Source organism: Oxyura jamaicensis, chromosome 9 (genome assembly GCF_011077185.1).
Source record: "Oxyura jamaicensis isolate SHBP4307 breed ruddy duck chromosome 9, BPBGC_Ojam_1.0, whole genome shotgun sequence".
Classification (NCBI taxonomy): domain Eukaryota; kingdom Metazoa; phylum Chordata; class Aves; order Anseriformes; family Anatidae; genus Oxyura; species Oxyura jamaicensis.
The window spans coordinates 2662290-2686771 of record NC_048901.1 but is presented as its reverse complement, the minus strand read 5'-3'; the positions used below and the strand labels follow the sequence as shown (position 1 = coordinate 2686771).

The window sequence follows — 24482 nt, the reverse complement described above, 5'->3', positions numbered from 1 at the left end:
CCCCACCTCCCACCCCTCCTTTAAGAGAAAGCAGTGATGGGGGAATATCACTAAACACACAAGGCAGGGAAGAAAGCAGAACATATAGAGCAAAATTATACAAGATTATTACAAGAATTATATAATTATACAAGAATTATACAACATTATTTCAAGAGTTATGTAATTTGTGTTGAAATAAAAGCAACTTGCAGAGCTAATACAGACTCAAAAAAGATCAGGTGAGCATTGCAGTGACAACAGCTAGAGACAGGAAAGGGGGGGGGGGGGGGCAGAAGACAGGATAAATACTCTCAACAGGATTAACTAAAAACTTTGTATCCCAGGAGAAGCACAGTAAGAAAGAAATAACATAATACTTGTTTAATCAAGTGCTTAGAGTTCCTTCCTGACCATAGGCACAAGTTTAAGTAGGCCCCCAAGACACAAAAAAAACAATAACTCACTTTGCTTCATAAGTTGGACTGCAAGTGTTGGACAATTGGAGCACATCAAGGAAAACATGCGCACCACCATGATGAACATTCCTGAGCTCAGGATTGGAGGAGTCACTACCAAGAGTTGCTGGATATTTGTTAACAAGTCCTTGGAAGCAACCTGTTGGAGCAAGTTCTTCAGAAGAAAACAGCAAAATCAAAAATGTTAGTGAGATTTCAAAAGGTAACCCTTATGGCAGACAGAGGAAGGGAACAAACAAACCCACCCCACCCGCAGAAAAAACACCACACACACACCCTTACCTCCTCATGCTGGAAGTTGTCCACTAGCCGTGCAAAACAGAGACAAGTGCTTTCAACAGACTTTTTGTCCTATTAAAAAAAAAAGTATTTATTTGAATTAAACAATTTTAACTTGCATTAGACTAGGCTGTCATGAAGACATTCATAACATCTCAAAAAGACCAGTCAGATGGTCTTCTTTCACCTCTGCCAACTAAGCAGCATCTTTCAAATTTCTTTTGGTGCACTAGTCATTATGAGTGCCCATTTATTATTATCACAGCAGCATTACAGAATAGGCAGATCTTTAGAGTCCTGTGATTTAGAACCAACCAGTTGAAACTATTGTGCAGGACTAAGTTTTTTTCTTTTAAAGAGCAAAATTCATCCCCAAAGGTCAAACCAGCAGAAGATTCCACACAGCATAACATTAATTGATACTCAAGCTTTCCAGAAGTAGGAAGGAACCTTGCAACTCCTTTATTATGAAAAACGAGAACAGTAATACTACTAGATTTACTCTTATTGACGGGGCAACAAGTAAGGACTACAAAACCACAATTAGTTGTGCTCCAAGTTCAGGTACCTTCCTTATCTCATTTTACAAAGTTAACATGGGTGTCATGAATCCTTACAGCACAGTTAGAAAAACAAGAGCTTCATATGCACAAAGTATCACAGCTTGACAGTATAGAAGCTTTAAGGTAGTTAGCAGATTGCAAAGGCAAATAATACACAGAAAGAACTAGATATCTGGAGGTAGGTTTATACTCCTTTCAGATCAAAGTGAAACTTTCTGCTTTCTAAGTTTCTTACCTGATGGGTTAACCTTTGTGTGAGCAGTGGCAAGGAGTCTGCCACAAAGTGAAACTCATCAGGTGTTATGCTCTGGCAGCAGTTGGCAGCAATAGCTAGTGCATTCCTCTGTGCATTTATACTGAAGAATTCCAGGTAGAGCAAGCAGTCTGCCAACCCACCCTAGAACAAAACAAAGAAATGGTTTTTACTCTCAATACTGCTAAAAGTTACTGAAACTGGTTTTCTTGCTTCATCTTCACAGAACTTACAGACCACCCAATTGGGAATGGATATATGGAAGTAAAAGATGATTTCTTTCATACTTACTGCCTGCAGAATGGCTTTACTATGCCTGCGTGATAGCATCTCCAGGGCTGTCAGCGCCTGCTCTGCCACATCAATGCACTGAATAACTTGCAGCTAGAATAAAACAAGAACATTTGTAGAACAATCGTTAAATCACTTTGTAAAAACAGTTGTCTTCATTAACATTAGACTAAGACACATGTGCTAATGCAGCTTCACTGCTAGCTGAAACCAAATTAAGCAATTTAAGGCCAAATCAGCTATGTAGCTACTCCAAGAGTTTCTAGTTTGTATAATTACTCAGTATCTTTGCAACACCAAAGTTTTCTGTGAATCAGACAGTGCTTTTCATTAAGGGTATGAACAAAGAAAAAACCCATTCTAAAGGCTTCTGATACGCTATGCATATATTACCTTTTCCAAGAAGACAGGAATTGCATCAACCACTACAGCAGATGATCTAGGAAGTGCTTCCATCATGTATGTTAAGGCCCGACAAGCATGGTTCATCTATTAAATAGATAGATTTGTTACAAGTTCAGCTGATACACTTGTTCAAAAACATTTAAGAATTACAGATTACTTACTATGTCAAAATTGTGCTCCATCTGCAGCAACGTTATCTGTTCAAAAAAAGATTCTTAACTTAGTAAAGAGTATGAAGATCTCAACATAACATACACAAATCTATATTGTAGCTTTTGACTCAGGGCTTTGAATTTCAGCAGAAATTACAAAAGAGCCACTACCTATTCTTGATCTACTACAGAATTAGCAAGACTAAGTTTAGTTTAGTAATACAAAGTTTCGCAAAATATGCCCTCAGAAACAAATAGTGCTTTTTATGTATACATACACACACATACTCCACCTAACATACATACATGGCCATGCATAGCCATGCAGTTTTTAGACTATGGTTCACACAATATTAATTGAAATACATCATATAGGCTATGAATCAGCACAGGTGGTAGTGAATTTTTTTTTTTTAAACATAAAACTATACACCAGTTATCCAGATTTTGCTGCAACATAAAAGCACAATCACTTAAATGTAAATTAACCCGTGAGACAGCTGTGGAAGAAGTTTCACGTTTTTCCTTTCCATCATCCTTCAGCTCATACCTGCCTCCAGGCATGGAAGAGCCCCATCCATCCTGAAAATTATCTGATGGCTACAGAATTGGATTTTCTATATTCTCTTAAAGCACTTCCATTGTTCTGACCATAGTATCCAGAGGCATACAATAACCTTACATTAAAATAAGTGCACTTGTCTTTAAATCCATCTATCAGACCTTATCTTACGATGTGTGCAGACTTGTGCATTTTCTCTTTAGACATGTAATGAGCTTTTTTTTTTCTAAGCACTTCCAGTGGTTTTTGTTTTCAGTTTGCTGTTCTGCTTCTGTATACTTTTGACTACTTGCTGCAGTTTGCATTTAAACGTAAAACCTGAGTCCTAAGCTTTTCTCCTTAGGAGAAAAATCCTGATGCTAAAAAGCAGATCAGGAAAGAGTAAATCATTGAGCAAGGACAGAGTATTTGCAGAACCTAGCGCAAGCAAGCTATGGAAGAAAAGTAAACTACATGCCACCTGTTTTTTTTGTTAGTGCTGTTAGTATAATTAATAATGCATAACAGACTCATTCCTTAGACCATCAAAACAGATCCCTTTCATATATTTGCAGGAACATGAGGAAGTGACATCTTTTATACACCCATTCAAGTTATTAGGTCTAAGAGATAAAAAGTTACATTGGTAAAACTGCACACAAAAATGAACTCTATATAAAAAGATAAGAGTAATCTGACACATTGATAATTCCAGCGTTAGTTCTAAGTGCAAGCTAATGTCAAAGGCATTTGTTGGTCCATTTTAAATACTTAATTCAAGCAAGATATTAAGTGAAATATTTTATCTTCCAACATAAACAGGTTTTTTTGTTTGTTTTACCAAAGCTGGTACAACACTCTTGACTGGAAATCCTCCTAATGTTTCTTCATTTCCCATGACCAACAGCTGGCACATCTCAATCACTGCCTGTAGTTGCTGACTTTCATCAGTGGCTTGCAGGCCTTGTAAAAGCTGTTGGGCTTTAGAACCTATATATCCAGAGAAAAAGATTAGGAAAGAAGATATTAGAGAATTTAAGTGTTCAGTGCAACTGTTATGCTATATTTCTGCCAGAGTGGAAGACGAGAGACAGTTTGCCTTCCTCTGCATTTGTAGTTTCACTTCCTTTCCCTGCCATAAAGAGGGGGAGGGAAAGAGAAATGAAATCTCACTCTTAGCTGTCCTTCCAGTGCAGACTGGTCACAGCTCAGGGAGTTCACCACACTGCTCGCCATAGCCATCTTTGCCAACCTACAGCAGGTGACAGAACCCATACCACTCCACCTTTATAAAGTAAAGGACTTTTCAGCATACCCCCTAGATAATACAACACGTAGAGTATCCATTAGACCCCATCATCTTCTTGGCAGGCTGTCTTTGGCTCTCCTGGAAGCCAAACCAGCTGGGACTAGAAGGTACACATCTTAGCCAGCTGCGTAATACAGATAGAGTGGAACAAGACTAAAGACCCACGTTCTCACTGACAGTCTGAGAACTAAGACCCTTTCGAAGTTCTGAACAAGGTACCTTACAACTGTTAGGTTTTATCGGTTCTAAAGCTAGCTTAAGCACTTGTTTAAAGCTAGCAAAAAACCCAAGGGGGTTCAGAGGTCTTCTGTTAAGCAGCCCATCATGCAAGAGAAAGATAATGAAGGGGTGAAAAGGCAAGAACCCTCCCTTCCCCACCTAGAATGGAACATCAAGATTTAAAAAAAATAAAAAGAAAAGAAATTGAAATGGCTAAAGCAAATTTCTCTTCCTTATAGGAAGAAAAACTCATTAACATGGCTGACCAGTGGTCCAGCACTCATGACATACAAATCTCCAACATGTAAAATATAAATTATGTAGCTAACACAAATACTAGAATGAACTAGTTGCTGAATTCTACTAGTCTGGAAGTGGAAAGAATCAAGTCAAATTAGACAAACTTGGCTTACTAGCTCCACTTCCAATTGTCCTGTGGAAGAGCTGCGACATCCGAGGACCAAGAGGGCCAAACAGGTGAGGAGGAAGACCCCTAGCCTCTAATAGAGCTAAAAGCAAACAGAGGATAACAGCCATTGTCAAAGCTTCTACACATTTTTAAAAGCTTAAATTCCATGAAGCTATAATTTAAGACTACTAGAATTTTGATACTTTAGGAAAGAAGAGTTAGGATTAGATGACTGTAGTTACTTCAGTTTCAAACACACCAAAAAGATGACCTTTAAGGAACAAATAGGTCATTTTTATATGCATCAGAGCATTAATGCCCCTTAAGAAGTCACCCACCAAGTTTTCAAAGCTTTATATTTTACAGAAGAAATCTGGTCTACTAAATCAACGTTGTAAGCTTAGATCTAAAATAGCAGATACATAGGCTGGAATTTCAAACTTGAACTCAAACTACGCAAAACTAGCTAAACTTATCTTCACATGTTCAGGATCTGAGTAGCACTATTAATCTGAGGAAAGGACACAAGTTTCACAGCTTTATTTCCTGATGAATAGGAGGGTAAGATCTCTGCTGAAAAATAGCATTTTTAAAATAACACTTTTCAGTAGTCCTAAGCTAGACTAAGCAGGTGATTCCAATTTTAACTGTAGCAAGCATGACCACTTCTGATCAACACAAATACCAATTAATTATAATGAAAAATTAGCTCAACATTCCTAATCCATACCTATGCTTACTGGGGGCTATAAGCAAGTGAACTGGTACTGACATAGCACTCATTTCCACATTAGTGATCCAGATTTACCAAGATCTGTCATTTGCAAGGAAAATCACAATCACAGAACTCCTTGCACAATAGTGGCAAAATTGTTAGAACAGCTGCAGGACATGAAAACTGAGTTTGTACCTGCCTGTATTTCAGATGAGAGACCTGAATTCTTCTATAACTAAAGCATGAAAGCAAGCATGTTTAAGAATATTTAGACTTTGATCAAAACTTGTAGTTACATGGCTATCAATGACAAGGAAAAAAAAAGGTATCCAGAATCAGGTAGATTAACAGCAGACCTAATCCAGCCTGTCAACTGGAAATGTATTCTTGCAAAGACATTCTCATACTTCCAATAGCTTACACACTTAATAGGACTCAGTTCTCAATTCTCCTCCTCCCTCCCAACCCCTATCTCCACCTGAAAAATAAAATCAATAGTAATGTATTACACACCATGGAAACAACTAAGGACACTAAGCAATCCCTACAGACATTAATTCCAAATTCTCACATTTTCAGTGAGTTAAAGCTTGCAGTGTCATAGTCCATGAGAACTACAGTAAGCTAAGCAACACATTCACAGACATAGGAACAAGATACAGCCTCCCCGCGTTATATAATACAGAATGTGGGTCAGTACAGCTATTCACAGGCTGCAAACAAAAATAATAAATTGAAAATTATTTGTAGCTTTTATACCTTGTAGTCTTCCCATTTCAGAGTCATCTGACTCACTTTCTCCAGATGTTGTCATACCTACAGCTCCAGCAACAGAACTAGAAGCTGAAAGAAATAAAATAGATTAACATGAGTTAGAGCACCTTCAGACCTACAAAATTTGCACTGACCCCACCATCAAAAAAAAAAAGCATCCATTATCAGAAGAGTGCTGTGCATTTAACACTGCCCCCACACTTGTACAATTGTCACTTCAATTAGACCAATGCCAGTCTAGAGACCCAATCCTTTCCAAAAACTAACAAGAAAGGCTATACCAACACAAGATATGAAAGAAGTCAGATCAGCAAATAACGTTTCATGTGTTTCATTGAATCCTTCAGGTTGGAAAAGACCTCTAAGATCATCTAGTCCAACCTTTAACCTAGTACTAAAGTCCACCATTGAACTACACATTTCTTAAAGACCTCCAGGGATGGAGACTCAGCCACTTCCCTGGGCAGCCTACACCAATGCTGCACAACTCTTTCAGTAAAGAAATTCCTTCTAATATCCAACCTAAACCTCCCCAGTGCAAGTTGAGGCCATTTCCCATTGTCTGATCACCTGGTGCGTGGGAGAAAAGCCTGATCCCCACCTCACTACAACCCCCTTTAAGGTAACTGAAGTACAATAAGGGCTTCCCTAAGCTTTCTTTTCTCCAAACTAAATAATCCCAGCCCCCTTGGCCACTCCTCAGACTTGTTTTCTAGACCCTTCACCAGCTTCATTGCTCTTCTTTGGACACAGTTGCCTGCATTCTTAGTAATTTTATTCTCTCAAGTGTTACGCTGCCCTTCATTCCAGTTCATTTAGACTTCTCACAGCAATGTAGCTAATTTTAAAAACAGACATTGAGTTTTTCTACCACCCAGCACAATTGTTGGAAAGCTCCTTCAAAATCACTGTTGATTAGGACCAGGTGATAAAATTAAGTACCATTTAACAGAACTGCATAAACAGGAGTATTAATTAACCCAAGGACAAATTTCTCCAATACAAAGAGGCTTGCAGTTTCAACAGAAAACTTATAAAATATTCTCCAGTAGTTATTAAAGAACTCTCACAGGTAAATGCTTGTCTTCTATATGTGCAGTCATTCATGTAGCATTAACTGAAATTAGTTTTCAGGCTTTTTTTTTTTTAAATACAAGTATACTTTATTGGAAATAGGTTGGAGACTATGAATTAGCATAACTGATGCTTTTATCAGATGTACAAGAGGTCAGATTCAAAAGTTAAGGTCCCTCTCATTCAAAAGGTTCCAGAAGCTGTACCAACTTAAATCATAACTTCCTCCCAGAACTTAACCCACGTAAGAAGTTTGTATCCACACGTATACTGAAGCACTGCAGTTGGTATTTCTTTTTACCTGCAGCTCCCTGGGGAGCCTCATCAGTACGCGCAGCTGAAGAGTTAACTCCATCCTGGTTGTTGTCAGGATCAGCCATCTTCTCCTGTCGGCGAGCTTCAGCTGCTCCTCTTTTGCCCAGGCCAGAGCCTCGCCGACTAAAGATTTGAAAAAACAAATGTTTTGGAACTTTAAAATAATGAAAATGATCACAATTAAAGTGACCTAATTACAAACCAAGTAACTGATTTATACACATTTGAAAAGAAGTCTGATGCCAGAGTATTCATCTTTAAAGAAAGTTCTGAACTATTCAAAGTACAAAAAACTGACATTCTGCTTGGTTTTCAACAGCAGATCAAGTTTAAGGGCATTGGCCTTTCTAAATCAGCTTTTTTAAACATTACTTTTGTCACTGCTAAAAAACAATATGCTTATGATGTAAAGCATCAAATTCAAGTGCGTAACTGACACAGGAACAGACCTCAGGCGTATCAAATACTTCAACACGCACAGTACCAGTTGTTCAGATGCAGCTATTGACAAACTGATTGGAACAGCATTAAAACAGACACCCGTGTGGCACCAATTTTTTATTTTTCAAAATTGTCATTGATTTTATTATTCATAACACAGAAGTTTAGAACTCTTTATGTTTTTAAGCACAACCTTAATAAGAAAAGGATTATTTACATTTGTGACATTGCCTTTAAGTACTTGCTCCCCCCCTTAACTCCCGTAGCTGAGGTACTTATTGGAAGTGTGGTAGGACCAAGTTCTATGCATTATCCATGATGGCATTAGTGTACAGGGTGACCCTGCAAGCCTGAAAAACTGCAGCTCTTTCTACAATAGCCAATGAAGATAACAAACACTAATCCGCAGCAGTAATTATATCTTGTTTTAAGTTTTACCTCGTACTAGCACAGGAGCCCGTGGTCTTTTGCCGTGTGCTCCGCCGCAAACTGGGGAGCTCAGCAGGTGGTGATTCACTGCGCTTCTTTGTGGATTTTCTTAGGCCTATGTAATATTTAAGGGATTGAGAATAAGTCAGTCTTTAAATACACAGCAGCTCTACAAAGAAGTGAAATGGGACAGCTTCTACATAACTACAGTAAGTCTACAACCGCTTTTAGTCACCTTACACTGATCCACTATTCCAGTAAAAGAAAGGCTTAAAAAATTATTTTTACCCATTTACTTTTTGTACCAAACTCCGAATTGTTACTTGGACACCTTTCTGTAACCCATACGCTCCAGTTACAAAGGAGCTTGTAGGTCTCCTCATGCTCAACAAATACTATAAAATACATAATTTCCATGTGTTTATGTTCAAAACACCTAAAACAGAAAAATGATTTAACTGTAGATCACAGAGAAAAAGAAACCATAGTGTGTTGGGGGGGGGGGGGGGGGGGGGGGTTGGAATTAGGAAGTTATCTGTTATGCCCCCACCCCTTAGGTAAATCTGTGCAGTATTACCTTAGTCACATTCACTGGACGATTCGTAACTTTTAGTCACAAGCATTTTGATCTACGTTAGTATGGCTTAAGCATAACTGCCTTAAAACCAAATCAGACTCCCCCACCCTCCAGAAGCCAAGCACTGGCAATGTTGAGATTTGCAATGTTTTGTGTGCGTGTTTTTGTTTTAACTACATCCCCTCAAACCCTATCAGTGCTGTGATGTCTTCCTTGAGGCAAAGAACCAAGCATATTTTCACAACTCTGGGAAAGGAATCGTGAGTTTTTAATTTAGAAGTATTTGCACTGTTGAAGACAAACACAGCTGATATTAATTTTCTTGTTTATGATGAAATAATTAGAACACTGCTCCCTCTTCTGGCAACACAGCAGAAATAGAACACATTTAAGCATGAATTGTATTTTAGCACAGTACCTATCAAACTGGCTTCTGCTAATTAATCCTAAAAAAATTCCAGTAATATTGAGTTGTCACACTCAAGGATGAAATAACTATGTAACTACGTATAGAATACTTAGCAGAAATGGGAATGTAATCTGAAAAGTTGTTACTGACCCCGTCAATAGTCTGTCCCCTGGACACTATACCATATTTGATCCAGGAACACATTAACTGCACACAGCATTAAGTTCCATGCAGATTAATGTTAACCTGATATTCTTGTGTTTACCACACACCTGGCTTATTAACCCCAGAGACTTGGCAACCTAAGAAAACAAGCGTCTGTATCTAACAGCTACTGCACGCTGAGCTGAAAATAAGGCAGCCACCTGAATTTTCACACGGTCTGTACATACAGAATATGCAATCGCTTTTTTAACTTTTACTTTTTTAAAAATACTCCTAAAGCAGTGGCACTGTTACTATACATGGTTGCAAACCAACAATTTAGGATGAAGTTGCTAAAACAGAAGCAGTTAATTAATCCAACCCTATTTACATACAGTAAGCTACTTGCCTTGTTTGTGGAAGGGAAGGAAGGGGGAGTGCTGGAGAGAAGACGAGCAGTTTCAAACAGCTGCAGCAGGATCCTATGCCACAGCTATCTATGTTTCAAGTCTTACAAGTGCAGATTCAACAAAACTCCTCTCATAGCTGACTGACTCTTTTACATTAAAAAATGCAGGTATTAAGTATAATAGCGCTATATTTGATCACAACAGCCACTCTAGGAGTTCATAGCTACAGATTAGCTCATTAGCTACATGTAGCTCATTAGCTACAGATACATGGAGAAGTAGACTACTTGGTAACATCATGATGAGATTCTAAAAATGAGGTGTACTTCTGCTTTACATCTGTATCAGAAAAATTAGCTTCATGTCCACTGGAAAAATAAACATTTGAGTTCCTCACATCAGAAGGTCAATTGCTACTTGAAATCTGTGGGTACCCTGTTTCAAGTGGTCAGCCCTAAGCACAAAGTTTGTTCTTACCAGCTTAGTAATAGGCAAATCAACCACAGATACCACCTTCACTGAAAATGACGTGAAATGGACTTAGCCTAAATCCTATCTTAACATAGCTAAGGGCAGAGGTTTCACAAGGCAGAAGAGCTAAACAGCCTACTGCTGTGGTTAGCAGTGTGGTTCTGCTCACTCATGCCTTACTACCCTGACCCCAGTGCACTCGATGCACACCTTCCTTGTTAGCTTTCTGTTAGACAAGCAAGATGAGCAAGCAGGACAAAAATCAGCTGAGCACAGACACCACGAAACACGATGGCAGCTGTAGAGGGGATTGCTCTTGTCCATAAGGAGCATTCAATTAGTTGAGCCATTGCTTTAAAGTGAATTACCTCAGTAAGGTTCTGGAGAACAGAGTTAACCAGTTATTGCCTGGTGGATGAGCTGCAGGATACATCATAGGCTGAGCACCCAGAACAGCTGAGCTCATTTTCTCCTGCTACTCAGTGAGTGCTCTGTTCATCACATCTTTTTGTGTGTTTCTTTTTTCCCAAATCTTTCCTTCTACACATCTACCATGGCATTTGTATGCCTCCACCTCCTTCTATTCATTTCCCAGGCTGAAAAGGAAGTGACAAAAGATTTCTCTGAACTTGTTCCCTTCCTGCTGTCCATAGCCACTCTGCCTTTAAAGTTCATTGTTAAGAAAGCTAAGTCAGTCTTATCACTTGCATCTTTTGGGAAATCCTTTTGAGTCTTCCCAGCACCACAAGTTCAGGACTGCTAGTTCCTTCAGCACACAACCTGGGCCCCTTTCCCTCTCACTGTCAAATTTAACCCTCCCCTGAACGCCCCGCTAGGAGGCCTCCTGCCTGGGAGTTAGTCCTGCACTATAGGAGTCACAGGATGAAAACAGCCCCAAGCCTTCACTGGCAAACAGGGCACAGCCGACATCCAGATAGATGGAACTGAAGATCCCTATGGCTGTCTGACAAAGGAAAGCACCAGTCATGCTGCCACAGACAGCAAGGGCTTTCAGGTGAATTAGTTTCATGTTCATGTCCAGAAGTTACTCAGTCAGCACTACCCCTGTAACAGACAGAGCAACCCTAAAAGATCCGTTTCAAAGAGCTAGTAGATATCCACGTGTGACACACCTTAAAAAAATAGGTTTAAGCAGTTCGTATTAGGCAACTACAGAAGTTTCAGATGGAAGCTTTAGAATTTAAGTGGAGCCGTAGGTTTCCCTATGGCAAGCAGCTAAATTGCTTATGCCATGACATCATCCTATTTGCATGCCAAACACTCATGTTAATGAGTCTGAAGAGAACCAAACAGGCTAAACCTGAAACACCGTAGCCTTACAAAAATAAAGTGTAAAAAAAAATAATCTTAAGAACATCTTCACATTTAAGTCTGTTACTGGTCAGCATTTTTAAAGGCATTTTTGCTGTATGAAAGAAACAAGTTCTGAATGCAGCTGTACTACATTTACTTACTTTAACAGCCTGAGTGTATTACATAAGCCAAAACAAAGTCAGATTTTCAAAGTATGCAATCCCAAACACCATTCGTTTGCAGTTCAGAAAGATAATCAATAGAAGTTTACTTCTTAGGGCTGTAAATTTACATTTTAGATTGGCTCCTGTGTTGGGCTGCTTTCTAGCTCAAGTAATAAAGGTGGGGTAAAAACACCATTGGCAGGGGAAGGCACCTACTGTCTTTCTACCCATGCCACTGTGACCCTCAATACCAACCCAGACAGCCTCAGCTGTTAACTGGAACCCCATACAGCCCATCACTGCAACTATAACTATCTCCTACCTAGTCATCTTATTTCCTCAATCCAACATACAGGCACTCCGCCCTACAGGACAGCACTGCCACCTACCATTGCAAATGAATTAATTCAGAGCTATTTTCAGACTCCCCCTCACCCCTGCCCATCCCCTTTTAAGTCAGGAGTTACACCACCATTCTGTGTTTATCTTGCTTTGCACTATATCCATCAGCCTTCTCTTCTCAGCCCCCAAATCTTTAAGTATTAGGTTGAGGCTTCTCGTTTAGGGACAGCTACTCCAGGTCACCCTGCCCTCATCATTGACAGCTTCTTCCTATTTAAAGGTAAGATCTCATACAAAGAGGTAGAGATTTCCCTGATAATAGAAGCAATAGAAGTGTAAGCTCCTTTCTTTTATATAGTTAATTTTATATAGTTAAGTGATTTAACACAATTTGCAGCATTCCAAAATTTCTAAATGTTATAGTGCTTGAAAGGACATGAAAATAGTCAAATCAAGAGCAAAACTAAAAATTTGCCTTTTTTAAGCAAAATATTTAGCTGCAGAACAAGAGGTGAAAGCCTTCAGCCCATTTTTATTTTTCCAATAAACTTTCTAGCCTTTATTCAGTAATGCCACTGGCTCAGTTACCCTTGCAACATACGACTGCTGTGTATCTAGCTGAAATCTCTGAAAGTCAGCTTGGCTGCATTTCATGCCCATGACTTATCCAGTAAGGACAGAACAAGAAACCTGAGGTTAGTCTCCTCCAGTATGTGGGAGGCTCCTGCAAAGAGGAGCACCACATCTCTCCTCATCCTTCTCATCCGTAGGGTAAGCCACCTCAGCTCTTCTGGTTTTTCCTTCAAAGATCATGACCATTAATAATAATTCTTGTACTTGAAACTGAACCATGGCATTCTTTGACTGCAATAGCCAGAGATGAACAGCAGCACTGTATTTACATAGACATGGCTGACTGTATCGGCCAGTCCTAATAATCTCCCCTCTCATCCCAGACCATTCTTCATAGAACCACTCCCCCACCAGCTTTTTTCCCTGGGTTTTTCCATGGCCTTTTGTTTATTTTACACTAGTTCTATCAGCCCTATTTCAATTTTTAAACACCTCTTTCATATGATACCTCTGTACAAATCTACTGAGTTTTAGCCTCTAAGAGAGCTACAATGACTTCTAAGCACAATTCTCCAGAGGGGCGTACACCACAGTTTGATCTAGATCACCATTTGCTTTACTGCTTTAGAAGGCCTTAGGGTTGTTATTTGTGTGAGATACAAGCTACTCCTGCTCCCTTATCCTCCAAAGGTATTAGGTTACCACAGAAAATAAGTTTGACCTGACCCCTCCTTCCTTAAAAACCTACCCTTGTGATTTCTTATTTCTTAATATTTTCTTGACATTTCTCAACATTATTCAGAACGTGTATCTTGCTGAAATATTTCAAATTTGTACCAGTATTTTCTAGTTAGTGAAGCTATATAACAGCCAAGTGTTTCTTAAAGGGATAAGTTAATAATTACTATTGATTCCAAGATTACTTCAATCTCTTGCCAGAGCTTTAATGCACTATTTGAAAAGCTAAGACTATTTGAAAATATAAAGATTAGCACTCTCCATCTATTCTAGATGGAGTTCTTACATCTTAGTGATACTTAAATCTTAGTGATATTTAGCATAATCATACTCCAGTGATATTCAATATAATAGCTATTCAATTAAGTTTTGTTGTAATCTAAACAGATTACACATTTTAGACTTCCCAGTATCACATCTTTCCCCCTCAAACTGGGATGCTACCTACAGAAAGCAACTTTCTTTAATCTAAAATGGAGTCTAGAAATGTTTCTTACTATGCTTTGTAACCCTTCACACTGACTTTTTAGGTATACGTATTTACAGTCTATACCAACTTGGTTTTCTGTCATTACTTGAATGTCTTAGTTCTACTTATCTTATGCCAAAGGTGACTGTCAGGTCACAAAAGGGCTAACGCTAGTCAAGCTGGCTTTCTCAGTACATTCTTTGAGAGATAATTTAAGCTCGTATTCTCAATGTTTTTTTTTCAAGCTACTCCATGCCCCCCACCACCACAGGTTGTGCTATCCCACCTTTCTCACTCCATGCTGAAGGGTTATAAACAGTCACATAAGTTATCCTCTGCCTTCTCCTTTTTGTTTACTTAGAAACACATTCTTTCACCTCCCTGTTGCTTCTCTCCTTCATCAAATAGTTGCCTATAACTAAAGGGCAGGCTTCATTAAGAGCTACATTGAAGGTCAGTCGGTCTTGTCCAATTCCTACCCATTCCTTCATCTCATTATCCTGGGGAAATTCAGTTTTTCCCCTCAGGAGCCCACCACCTAGTAAGTCTTGAATCAGGTACGTAAAGTCTTGCCATAAGGGAGCAAGCCCTCTCCCCTTCCCCAGTGCCATCCTTCCCCAGCTGGGTTAGGTCATTCTAGGATCAATGCTCCAGTCATGCAAGTTATCCAAAACAAGCCTGTTAGGTCAATTAAATCTATTTTGATTATACAGGAAGCCATCCAGTTCCTCTTGTTTATTTCACATATTTCCCGCATTAGTATTAGCTATAGACATGCCCTAGTTGGGACATGCTACTCATGATCGTGCCTAGGTAAATGTGCAACAGTTACCAGGCTTAGGAATCCAACCTATTAAAACAAGTTTTAGAGAATATATGCTATGAAAAACGCATTTAAAGTTTATTACGCTGCCTTGGTGTACCACGTTTTTCAAGGAAACAGAGCTATAAGCAGATCTGCACACTAATGAGCAGGGGCTCTGGCTTAGAAACAGCCTAAAATCCTTATCACAATGTACAAGAAAGGTACCTACTACTCCAATTCAGCACTAGGAAGGACATGTTTTGTAAGAGCAATTTAAAAGATAAAGCGATTCACGTGCCAATCACTAGGTATATCAGTTTTAAAGTTTAAAATATTATTGATCTTAGACTAAGATGAGAAACTGGCACTGTAAAAAAGAAAAAGTAGCAAACCTAACTTGAAAAAGCAACCACAAGTTCGGTAACTTGTTTTCCAAAAAGCATAATTCCCAGTCAGGGCAGAGTTTAAGAAAATGACAAAAAAAAGTTAAACAGAACAAGTAAACGTTAGAAAACTCTTGATTTTTTATGTCCCCATGACAACAATATGCAAGTATCTTGTATAAATTTTAAAAATTGACATGCAATGAGAAATTGACATGCACGACAGAGAAGTATCTTAGGCCTACAGAACAGGCTGCGTACTTCTATCATTTGCTTTATCTATAAGCAGTTTCAGTCACAACTTTACCTAAAAGCTCAGTAGAATTAAAAAAGTTATTTCTCTTTAACAAGGACCCAAGAACCCTGTAAACAATGAAGGAAGCATTTGTTTAGAATAGTTCATTTTAAAACATACATGTATATTCTTTCGTAAAAGAAAGTGAACAACTTACTTGCTAGCTTGGCCTGTAGTCCTGAAGGTCCAGGTTTTGATGTCTCTGACTTGGAAGAGCTTGGTAGAGACAGTTTTGTTTTAGGGAGACTAACTTTTGGACTGAATCGAGCAGCCCAGTCAAACTTTGAAGAGCCACCTGTTTTACTCTGTTCTTTGTCCCTGCTGCTCCTCCTTGGACTGGGGCTGGATGCAGAACGGGAACGTCTAGCCTTATTCTGGTCCTTTCCCTGTTTCACTCTGGCACCCTGAGGAACAGTAGAAGAAGCAGAGGCAACAGCAGAAGAGGAAGAGGACGTAGAAGCTGAAGAAGAAGAATCAGTGATGGTGCTACACCCAGCTTTGGCTGAGGTCACCGATTTTGAAGCCAGCTTGGAGGGTTTTGCTGACTTCTCTTCAGCGCCAGTTGATTCAGCTGCTGAACCACTCTTTATACAAGACAGACTCTCTGTCCTTTTCCTTTTCTGACTTCGGGAGCTACCAGCAGCTCCACCCTTTCTGGTGTGAGCCTTGCTTGTTGATGGCAATTGTGTAGACTTAGACTGTTCTTGGTCTAAGTGTCTTCTCTTAGATTTAGTATGTGGCTTGTTGGTTTCCAGGGAAGTTTCAGTGTGTTGAAGTGCTTTGGGTTTTTTAGCAGAGCTAGGAGAATTGGTCCTGCTATAATCTGGACTAGCACTGCGTTTAACTCCTCGAGAATTTTCTTTTTTAGGCACTTGCCCCGTTTTTTGCTTTTCTGAAGTATTGACTCTGTCTGGATCTTCTTGTGGTATTAAAACAGCAGATGAACTACAGCCTCTGTAGAAGCAAGCAGGAATAGCATTAGTGTTAAACTCAAGGAACCTCACGCTGTTGCAATAGTTTTGCAAGATAAATGTCAGCAATCTCTAATGATAAAGGAAACTGCAGGTAAAATAACCTGTCAAATATTAAGTCGACATTGATACAAAAAGCATGCTTACATGAGACCATACTCCAGATTTCATTGCCAAAAAAGCACCTTTGCTAGCATGGGATCTAAAATGAACTGCAAAATGAAAGCACAGGACACTGCTTTTAAACAAACAAGAAAAAGCTACTAGATGGATTTCACTAGGATTACATATAGACACGTAAGTCTATTAAAACAAAAATTCAAGCTGTGAAGCTGAATGCTTGAGAATGTAATTCCGCAAGAGAACGAGGACTGTTCAGTAACACGTAACTGGTCATAACTTGATTCTAGTTCAGTGAAGGCTCTCAAACGAAAGTCTCTCAATCTTATCTGATTAATTACCTTAATTTTAAGAAACAAAAAGGGTAAAATTCTCCTCTACATGCTAAAAAGCTGTTCCGGTGCATACACAGCAGAGGTGTGTGAAAACAGATAATAAACATGACCAAGATGATTACTCTGAACAGGCATTCCTTATATTACTGCAGGTTTCAATTAATATTGGACAACTCTCAGAACTCCTTGGTCTATCTTCCTCCAAAATAAAGGGAGAAGAGAGGAAGAGCCTGCACGTATTCCAGGACTAGTTATGTAGAATTTGTATGCTCCATCGCTGACTGAATACTCTTAGCTGAATTACAAGTACAAAACATGAACAGAACATAAGACATTGAAACACATCCACTGAATATAATGCCCAGTTTAAAGCCTACTAGTCATACATTTCATAATAGTTCTGTATAGCCAGACATATTACATACAGTCATGAAGCGCAGATAACACTGGTAACATATGAATATGAAGTGCAATTACCTTTTGGAAAAGTGTCCCTTGGACTGCTCAGAAGTAGTATTAGACTGCACTTTGGGTGTCTTTGAAATAGATTTTCTACTCTCAGGAGGGCTATGTGCCTTATGTTTTGCCTGCCCTAAATGTGACCTGTCAGCAGAAAGTCAAAACAGAAAGCTATCAGGATACTGACACACAGATTAAAAAACGCCACCTACAGATTTGTGTTTGTACCATTTATAAATAAGAGATTAAGTACTACTTCAAACTCTTAACACATCAACCCTTTCACATCAAGGTAGTATTTCAAGAGAATCACCTGGCCTGGTTACAAGTCACTACCAATATAGCCGTTTTGTACAGCACAATTTTTTTAGTCATTTTAAGTAAATCAAACATTTCCTCATGCCTGAGCTGTGCAGGTAAGTCTGAATTTTTCTGCTGTGCAAGACTGCTGAATTATTCACTTAATGCTTAAGTGTTTGCCAGCACAGTAAGGCACAAGACCAGACCACCCATCAGAGACCTCTTCTCAGAAATATCTATGCACTCAACCTCAAGATTCCATGCATGAAGACTTTATGCAATTACAAGTATTTACAAGTTTGTCTCTTTGCTCTTCAGTGTAAGAAAATGAAATGCTTGGAATTGGAATGCAACCAGTTCCACTTGGTAGGGAAGCTCAACCTTGCCAATTCTTTTATGGCTGCAGCTCCACCAACTCAAAGGACTGAGCACTCTTTGGTAATACTGAAGTGAGAGGAATAAAGTAACACATGCTACTGATGAAGGAAGACAGATGAGACAGGAAACCTGTGATGTCAGAGAAAGGAATAAATTTCACATAGATAAGCTACGAGAGTTCTTTCAAGCAGCTTTCAGTTACGTGCAAAAGCTTGTTTATTGTATGAGCTATGACTAGAGGACAAAGTTCACGTTACACTATTGATAAGACGGAAGTTACATCTTCAAAAATATTCCACATCTGTGTTTCAAAACCAATGAGTATCACCATCTGCAAGACTCAGAAGAGACAGCTCATCAGCACATAAAACAGCACAGTGTAAATAATTGCTAAGGCAACAGACATCTTACTTTTACTTCCCTGGCTAGAACATGCTTTTGACTTAGCATTAGCTAGGAAACTTCAACCATTCATATCTTACCCACATAGAACAGCTGAGCACCACTAACCTTTATTAACCTCAAACTGTCCTAGTATTAACGCTGGAAGAAGCAACACTTCAAGTTAAACAAGCATTGATTGTTTCCAAAGAGCCTAGATGAATCACATCGAAGTGCTATCCATCTCATCCTTCAAGCAGAGCTATGCAAACACTTGTGAATCATACAGGTGAGGGAGGTAGAATGGGAATTTAAGACTGAAGTGTCCTATTCCAACCCATGTCCCCAAACAAGCAAAAAGTTTAGGCCAGAGAGCAAGTGGAGGTGACTTCCACAAGCTTTCAGATAGCTCCGCCCACGCTACTAGACTTCGGGGATTTGGTTGGAAAAAACTAAGCCTACTACACGTCATGTCGGACACGTTCTCTATCCTTAGTACGAAAATCCTACTAAGACTAACCAACTAAGTGATAGCCACATGATAATACTTAGAGTAAAAACACCAAAATTTGAGTAATGCAACTGTTTTTCTTGGTGACCTTCCTTCATCAGTTTTTCCTAAAGTTATTTTTGTTATGTTTTTAAACTTTCTTCTGAAGTGATTTTTTCTTGTTCTCCTCAAGTATTTTTCCTAAAGTATTCCTAAAGCCAGTTACTCAGAGTAATGAAGGCATCTAGGCAGCCCATATTAAAGCATTCTGTGGTGGCTCACCCTTTTAACAACACAAGTCTGAAGAGATTAATTGAACAGCATCTTCTCCATACTCAAATAATTTTTCTTTATTCCTCATATTTAGAAAAGTAATTTTTACTACCCAAAATATGAAGTAAATCTTAGTCTCACAACAGCAAATTCTATCAAAATAACCTTGGGAATGTTTCACTCAATCCTGAGTGTTTAGAATTTTCTTTTCCCAACAGAAGATTAAGGCATTAAATTTACTTTTCTCCTGAAGATAACTTCCGTTACTTCAATAATAAAAGTATAACATAATTTACACTTGACATTAGTTTAATTTTTTTATGTAAGCTAACTGATCACGATTCATTTATTCTGAAATACATTTGAGAAGTTGATTTTCCCTTTAAGATTTTGTTTTGGTTTAATTAGAATTGGATTCAACTTAGTGCTTTAAGCATTAACAGAACTCAGATAATTAGAAAATCTCTTCAACCAAAATATGGCAAAAAACAGTGCACCACAACATCAAGTATTTAATGCATACACTGAAGAGTTTCAGCTTGTTCCAAGCTTGCTCCCTTCCACCTCTGAACCCTGCAGGTTCTTTCATGCTTTACAGATGTAATTCCATACCAGTGCTCAATTCACACGGACAACAAGCTACAACCATACTGTTGGGATTGTGAATGCTGTATTGTGCAGACTATTCATATTCACTTTGTTTTCTTTATCCAAACTGTTAGTAATAAATACCTACAACCAGAGCAGAAATGTTTTATTACAAGCACAACAAATAGGTAGTCAGAAGTGACAAGGATTTTTATTAGTATTATTTTCAGAAGATGTACTGTGCTCTCAATTTTCACTCCTCGAGTTTAATCATTCACCTTGCATGTGGCCAAACAGGTACACCAGACAATAGCAACCATACATGTAGTAGCACATCAGTTAAAAGGAGCATGACATTCACCCCCCTTCTCTAAGATCTATACAATGGCAAAAAGACTGGCAATTTAAAGACATTGTAAGAGAAGGTTAGAACTATACACCAACTAACAAGTGTCCCAATTTATTGAGGTTGTGACAGCTTGCTTAAGGTCTTGTTAAAAGTTAACTTATGTTCAAAAGTTGTTAGAATAGTCCAATGATCTAGAAACAAGAGAAACACTTTGAAAACTAAGTGTTATGGGAGTTGCATGGACAGTTGAAAGTTTGAGTCATGTTATTAGGCTGTAAGCTGCCTTTAATTTTGCATGTGATTCAAGGCTTTTAACTTTAACTGGCCCAGTGTACTCTTAACACCCAGTTACAAGCTATTTTTTTCCATTAAGAAATCTTCCATTCAGAAATTTCGTTTCAATAAATATTCCAGCAAGAAGTATTTTGAGAGAATAAGTGAGGAAGAAGGTAAGTATTTATAAGCTTGTGTTTGTCTGTTTTCATTTCCAGAGGCAGATCCAGAAAGACTGAGGGCTTGCTGCACCTGCAGGAGTTTTTTCCACAACAAACAAGTGTCATTACTTACTTCAAGGCTCACTTAGCTGGGCTGAGCTGTCTGCTGATACGCATTTTAATTCACAGGCAGACACTCAGTTCAGCATAACACTAAGACAAGTTGACAAGTGACCCACCATCCAGCTTGCAGGATCTGTAGAGACAGTCCTGTGGAAGCCACCATCCCTTAGCTTTCTTTAAAAAAGCATAATAAATATCCCACTAGAACCCCTCAAAAACTCCTCAAAAAGTTACTCTGTGCATACTAAGAGAGATACCTTCTGAAGTTAGTTAACCAGTGTTTCACCTAATTCTTGTTCCTCAGTAGCTGAAAAAGCACTCAATGCTTCCAAATATGAAATCTATAAAACTAAGAACATTTAGTTCTATCAAAAGTGGGATACAAAGGTAATGTACATGTGAAATAGGCTGTGTAAATCAAAACAAACAAAAATGAGAAAAGCCTCCCTCCTCACACACCTTGAGCCTCGGGCAAGATGTTAGTTCTTAACATATTACCAAGATGGGTCCAAAACCAGATCCCATTCATAATAGAATTGATGTAATTGACGAAGATTCTTCTGCCTTTAGTATTTGAAAAGGGTCAGACTAAAATGTATTCCAATGTCATCTATGTACCTTATAACTCTTGCTTCTCATTTAGTCTCTAATCCCAAACACACTAGAATATTTAATATATTCCAAAAACCTAGTTTGCATACAATATTACACTTTCACTACAATAGTCTGTACGTCACTCATGTCAAATTAAAATCCTACTTTAGAATTGCTTTTCCTAAAGATGTCAGAAAAGTTGACAATATGCAGTCTAAAAAAGAAGCACCATTGTAACTTCATGCCAGTGGAAATAGTATTTTGCAATACTTGTACACAGGACCACTTTCATCACTCTGCACTGATACACTGAAGCATTGCTTGTAACTGAGTCATCCACAATACTTTCAGAAGAGATGCCTTGCAACAACACTTCCAAATGGCTGCTGTTCAAAATAAATGCTAGTGGCTCAGTAGTCTGTGGCCTCACTGGCGTTTTAAGCCACAAGGATGCAGTTCTTCAACACACATAGGACAATGTAGTTACAGAATTAAGAAAGTAACAGTGAGTACCTCCCAGCCCTTCCACTCCCCACAAGAAAGAGCACTCTTATTAATGGATCCGCTTCCCACTCCTCTTCAGTTTCCCTCTGCAAAGGGAAACTATCACTCCTGCTTCTTTACAAATCTGGGAGAGTCCACATTCAATGCAAAGTGCTACAAGAAAGACTTCAGACAGAAGTTCTTGTTGTACAATTAGGAGGGTTCCATCATAAAAGTAATTTTGAATTATGAGGATACCATTAAGTACTTTTGAAGCAGAAAGTACCATATCATCCCCAATAGCAGGGCATTCAAAGCAGTTATTTCAACATCACTACCAAAAAAAAAAAAAAAAGGAAAAAAAAAATTAGTCAAACTTCCCTGAGGCATGTTTGGCTATGTGCATACACAGAAGGGAAAGGGGGGGGGCAGTTCACCTGTTTATGCATCTGTTTTCACAAACATATACCTTTGTTGTTTGGTTGTTTTTCACAGACACTAAGCTTACTGCCAATTTGCGCTGCAACAATCTTTCCACATAGCCTATGAAGTTAGCAACATTATTAAATAAAACAAAAACCAAAATCAAACACTCAAATATCAGATCAAGTTATCAAGCTGGATGAGTAATCACTAGTAAAACAACAGGAGAAAACACAAAGGCTTTCCCCATTCAGAAGTGTTATTGGGGTGACACTACTAGAGTCCAGTCTCAAACAAAATGGGATCGCACTGTTGCTTCCAGGTTAAGGTAAGTCTGCCAATACTATGTATCAAAGGAGGAAAATCCCATATTTATTTTACATATTAGACCAGACAGGAGTTCACAATTTCCAAAGTCTTTATGTAAGTGAAGAGTAGCTGCTCATCAAGTAAAAAATCAGTAAAGTTCTGGCAAGGAACCTTTATGATGTACAAGAATCAGAGATACGCATTTGCATTTTGGCTTGGAAGGGGTATCTTTCTCTGACCTCCTTCACAACAGACTTCACTTGAGGACCCTTACTGAGGAGAACATAAGGAAGACAATAGGAAACTGAATTCATTAGAACGTTTATATTAGCAAGTATGCTTTATCCTGGCCTTTATGTGCTTTGCTAAGTAAAAATGCTTGTAAATAGCTGCAAAGGTAGCAGAGGTCCCGTTCTAAAGAACCCACATTTTCAAAATTGTACTAAAAAGAAGTGAGCAGGTTTGAAAACTTCATCAATTTCAAATAAACAAAGACTTTTGGTTCTGATAAACCTCTTACTTACAGAATTTTGACTGACATGGACTTGATAAGAAATGAAAGAGGTTCAGTCCTTTAAGACAAATTGCAATGCATGAAAACACACAATTTTCATTGTAAGAGAGTGTTTAGTGTTACCCCTAAAACTCTTCAGATTGTCTGCTTCATTGTAGAGCTTCTTCCTGACATTCTGCTACAGAATATCAGGAGAAGGAGAAAAAAGAGTTGGTAGGGCAGTATCCATCTAACATTTATTTGGATGTAACACAATATGCAGAACAGAATGAAGCGTTCACCATGCCTCAGTTAAGGAAGGAGAACTCTCCAGAAACAGTACTGGTCTGCAAAATAATCAGCTACATGAGGCAACAGCTTTATCCTCCCCATGCTATAAAAGCACTAGGCAGAAGCCTTGTGTTTATCATTCATTTTTCCATTTATGCAATGTCTAGAAAGCATAAAACCCAATTCTGTGGATCAAATTATTTCCCACAAGGTTCCTTAAAAGAACAGTTAGCATCCTTCACCCATCAAGCAGTGACCTTGTTTTCAGTTAGACCGTATACCAGTAAGAAATATTATGAAGGATTTGAATTCTAGTACAGAAAAATAAGTGGTGCAAGAAATTCTTAGCTGGTGCCACTTAATGCAACATTTTAATGATACTCTTATACCACAGAACCCAAGACCAAAATACATGTATTCAAACAACTGCACCAGTAATAGCTCTGAGGAAATGCAATGCATAGACAGATGCTGCCTACCATGGTACTGTAAAATTAGTTTAATGAAGAAAGGTTAACAAAATTAAATGAAGACATATCCTTACATGCTTCACTCAGATAAAGACTTACTTCCTTACTTGACATAATAATTACACGTGGAAGTCTCAAGGATCCAGTTCTGCATTACAGATGCAGCCACTTACAAAACAAATACTACCCAGTCTGCTTGCTTACAAGTATGAATACAATAATACATGACAAGCTCTTCGTTCTTGAATTATTCAAAACTTGCACAGAATAATATGCAATGCAAGACAGAGATACCAGTTAATATTTTTTTTTAAGAGCAACACAGATTTTCCCAGGCTGCACCAACCAGTGAGTCTCCTTGCCCTCTGGAAACTCTTGTTAAAAGACAAGGAAGAGGTGGAAGGAATTTGTTACTACCTGTGATTTTGCAATATTGCCTAGTTATGCTTCTTCCATACAGATCTACTACTGCTATTCTAGCTGCATTATAATGAATT

The 24482-nt window shown here is 38.5% G+C and overlaps 1 protein-coding gene across 7 annotated transcripts in view; it reads right to left on the bottom strand.

Annotated features, from left to right (window-relative positions):
• TRIP12 (thyroid hormone receptor interactor 12) overlaps window positions 1-24482 on the bottom strand; it is a 74600-nt gene that overhangs the window by 24430 nt on the left and 25688 nt on the right. For 3 of the 7 annotated variants that reach the window (XM_035334082.1, XM_035334081.1, XM_035334083.1), the window contains 13 exons: window positions 17625-17750; window positions 15879-16675; window positions 8637-8742; window positions 7744-7880; window positions 6354-6437; window positions 4884-4979; window positions 3784-3932; window positions 2411-2446; window positions 2238-2333; window positions 1845-1937; window positions 1536-1697; window positions 741-809; window positions 447-612 (listed from right to left, as the gene is read on the bottom strand). In XM_035334082.1, the coding sequence (XP_035189973.1) occupies window positions 447-612; window positions 741-809; window positions 1536-1697; window positions 1845-1937; window positions 2238-2333; window positions 2411-2446; window positions 3784-3932; window positions 4884-4979; window positions 6354-6437; window positions 7744-7880; window positions 8637-8742; window positions 15879-16675; window positions 17625-17750 (2117 nt within the window). The remainder of the gene's footprint in view (window positions 1-446; window positions 613-740; window positions 810-1535; window positions 1698-1844; window positions 1938-2237; window positions 2334-2410; window positions 2447-3783; window positions 3933-4883; window positions 4980-6353; window positions 6438-7743; window positions 7881-8636; window positions 8743-15878; window positions 16676-17624; window positions 17751-24482) is intronic. The other 4 variants (XM_035334086.1, XM_035334087.1, XM_035334084.1 and 1 more) reach the window with 3 other exon arrangements.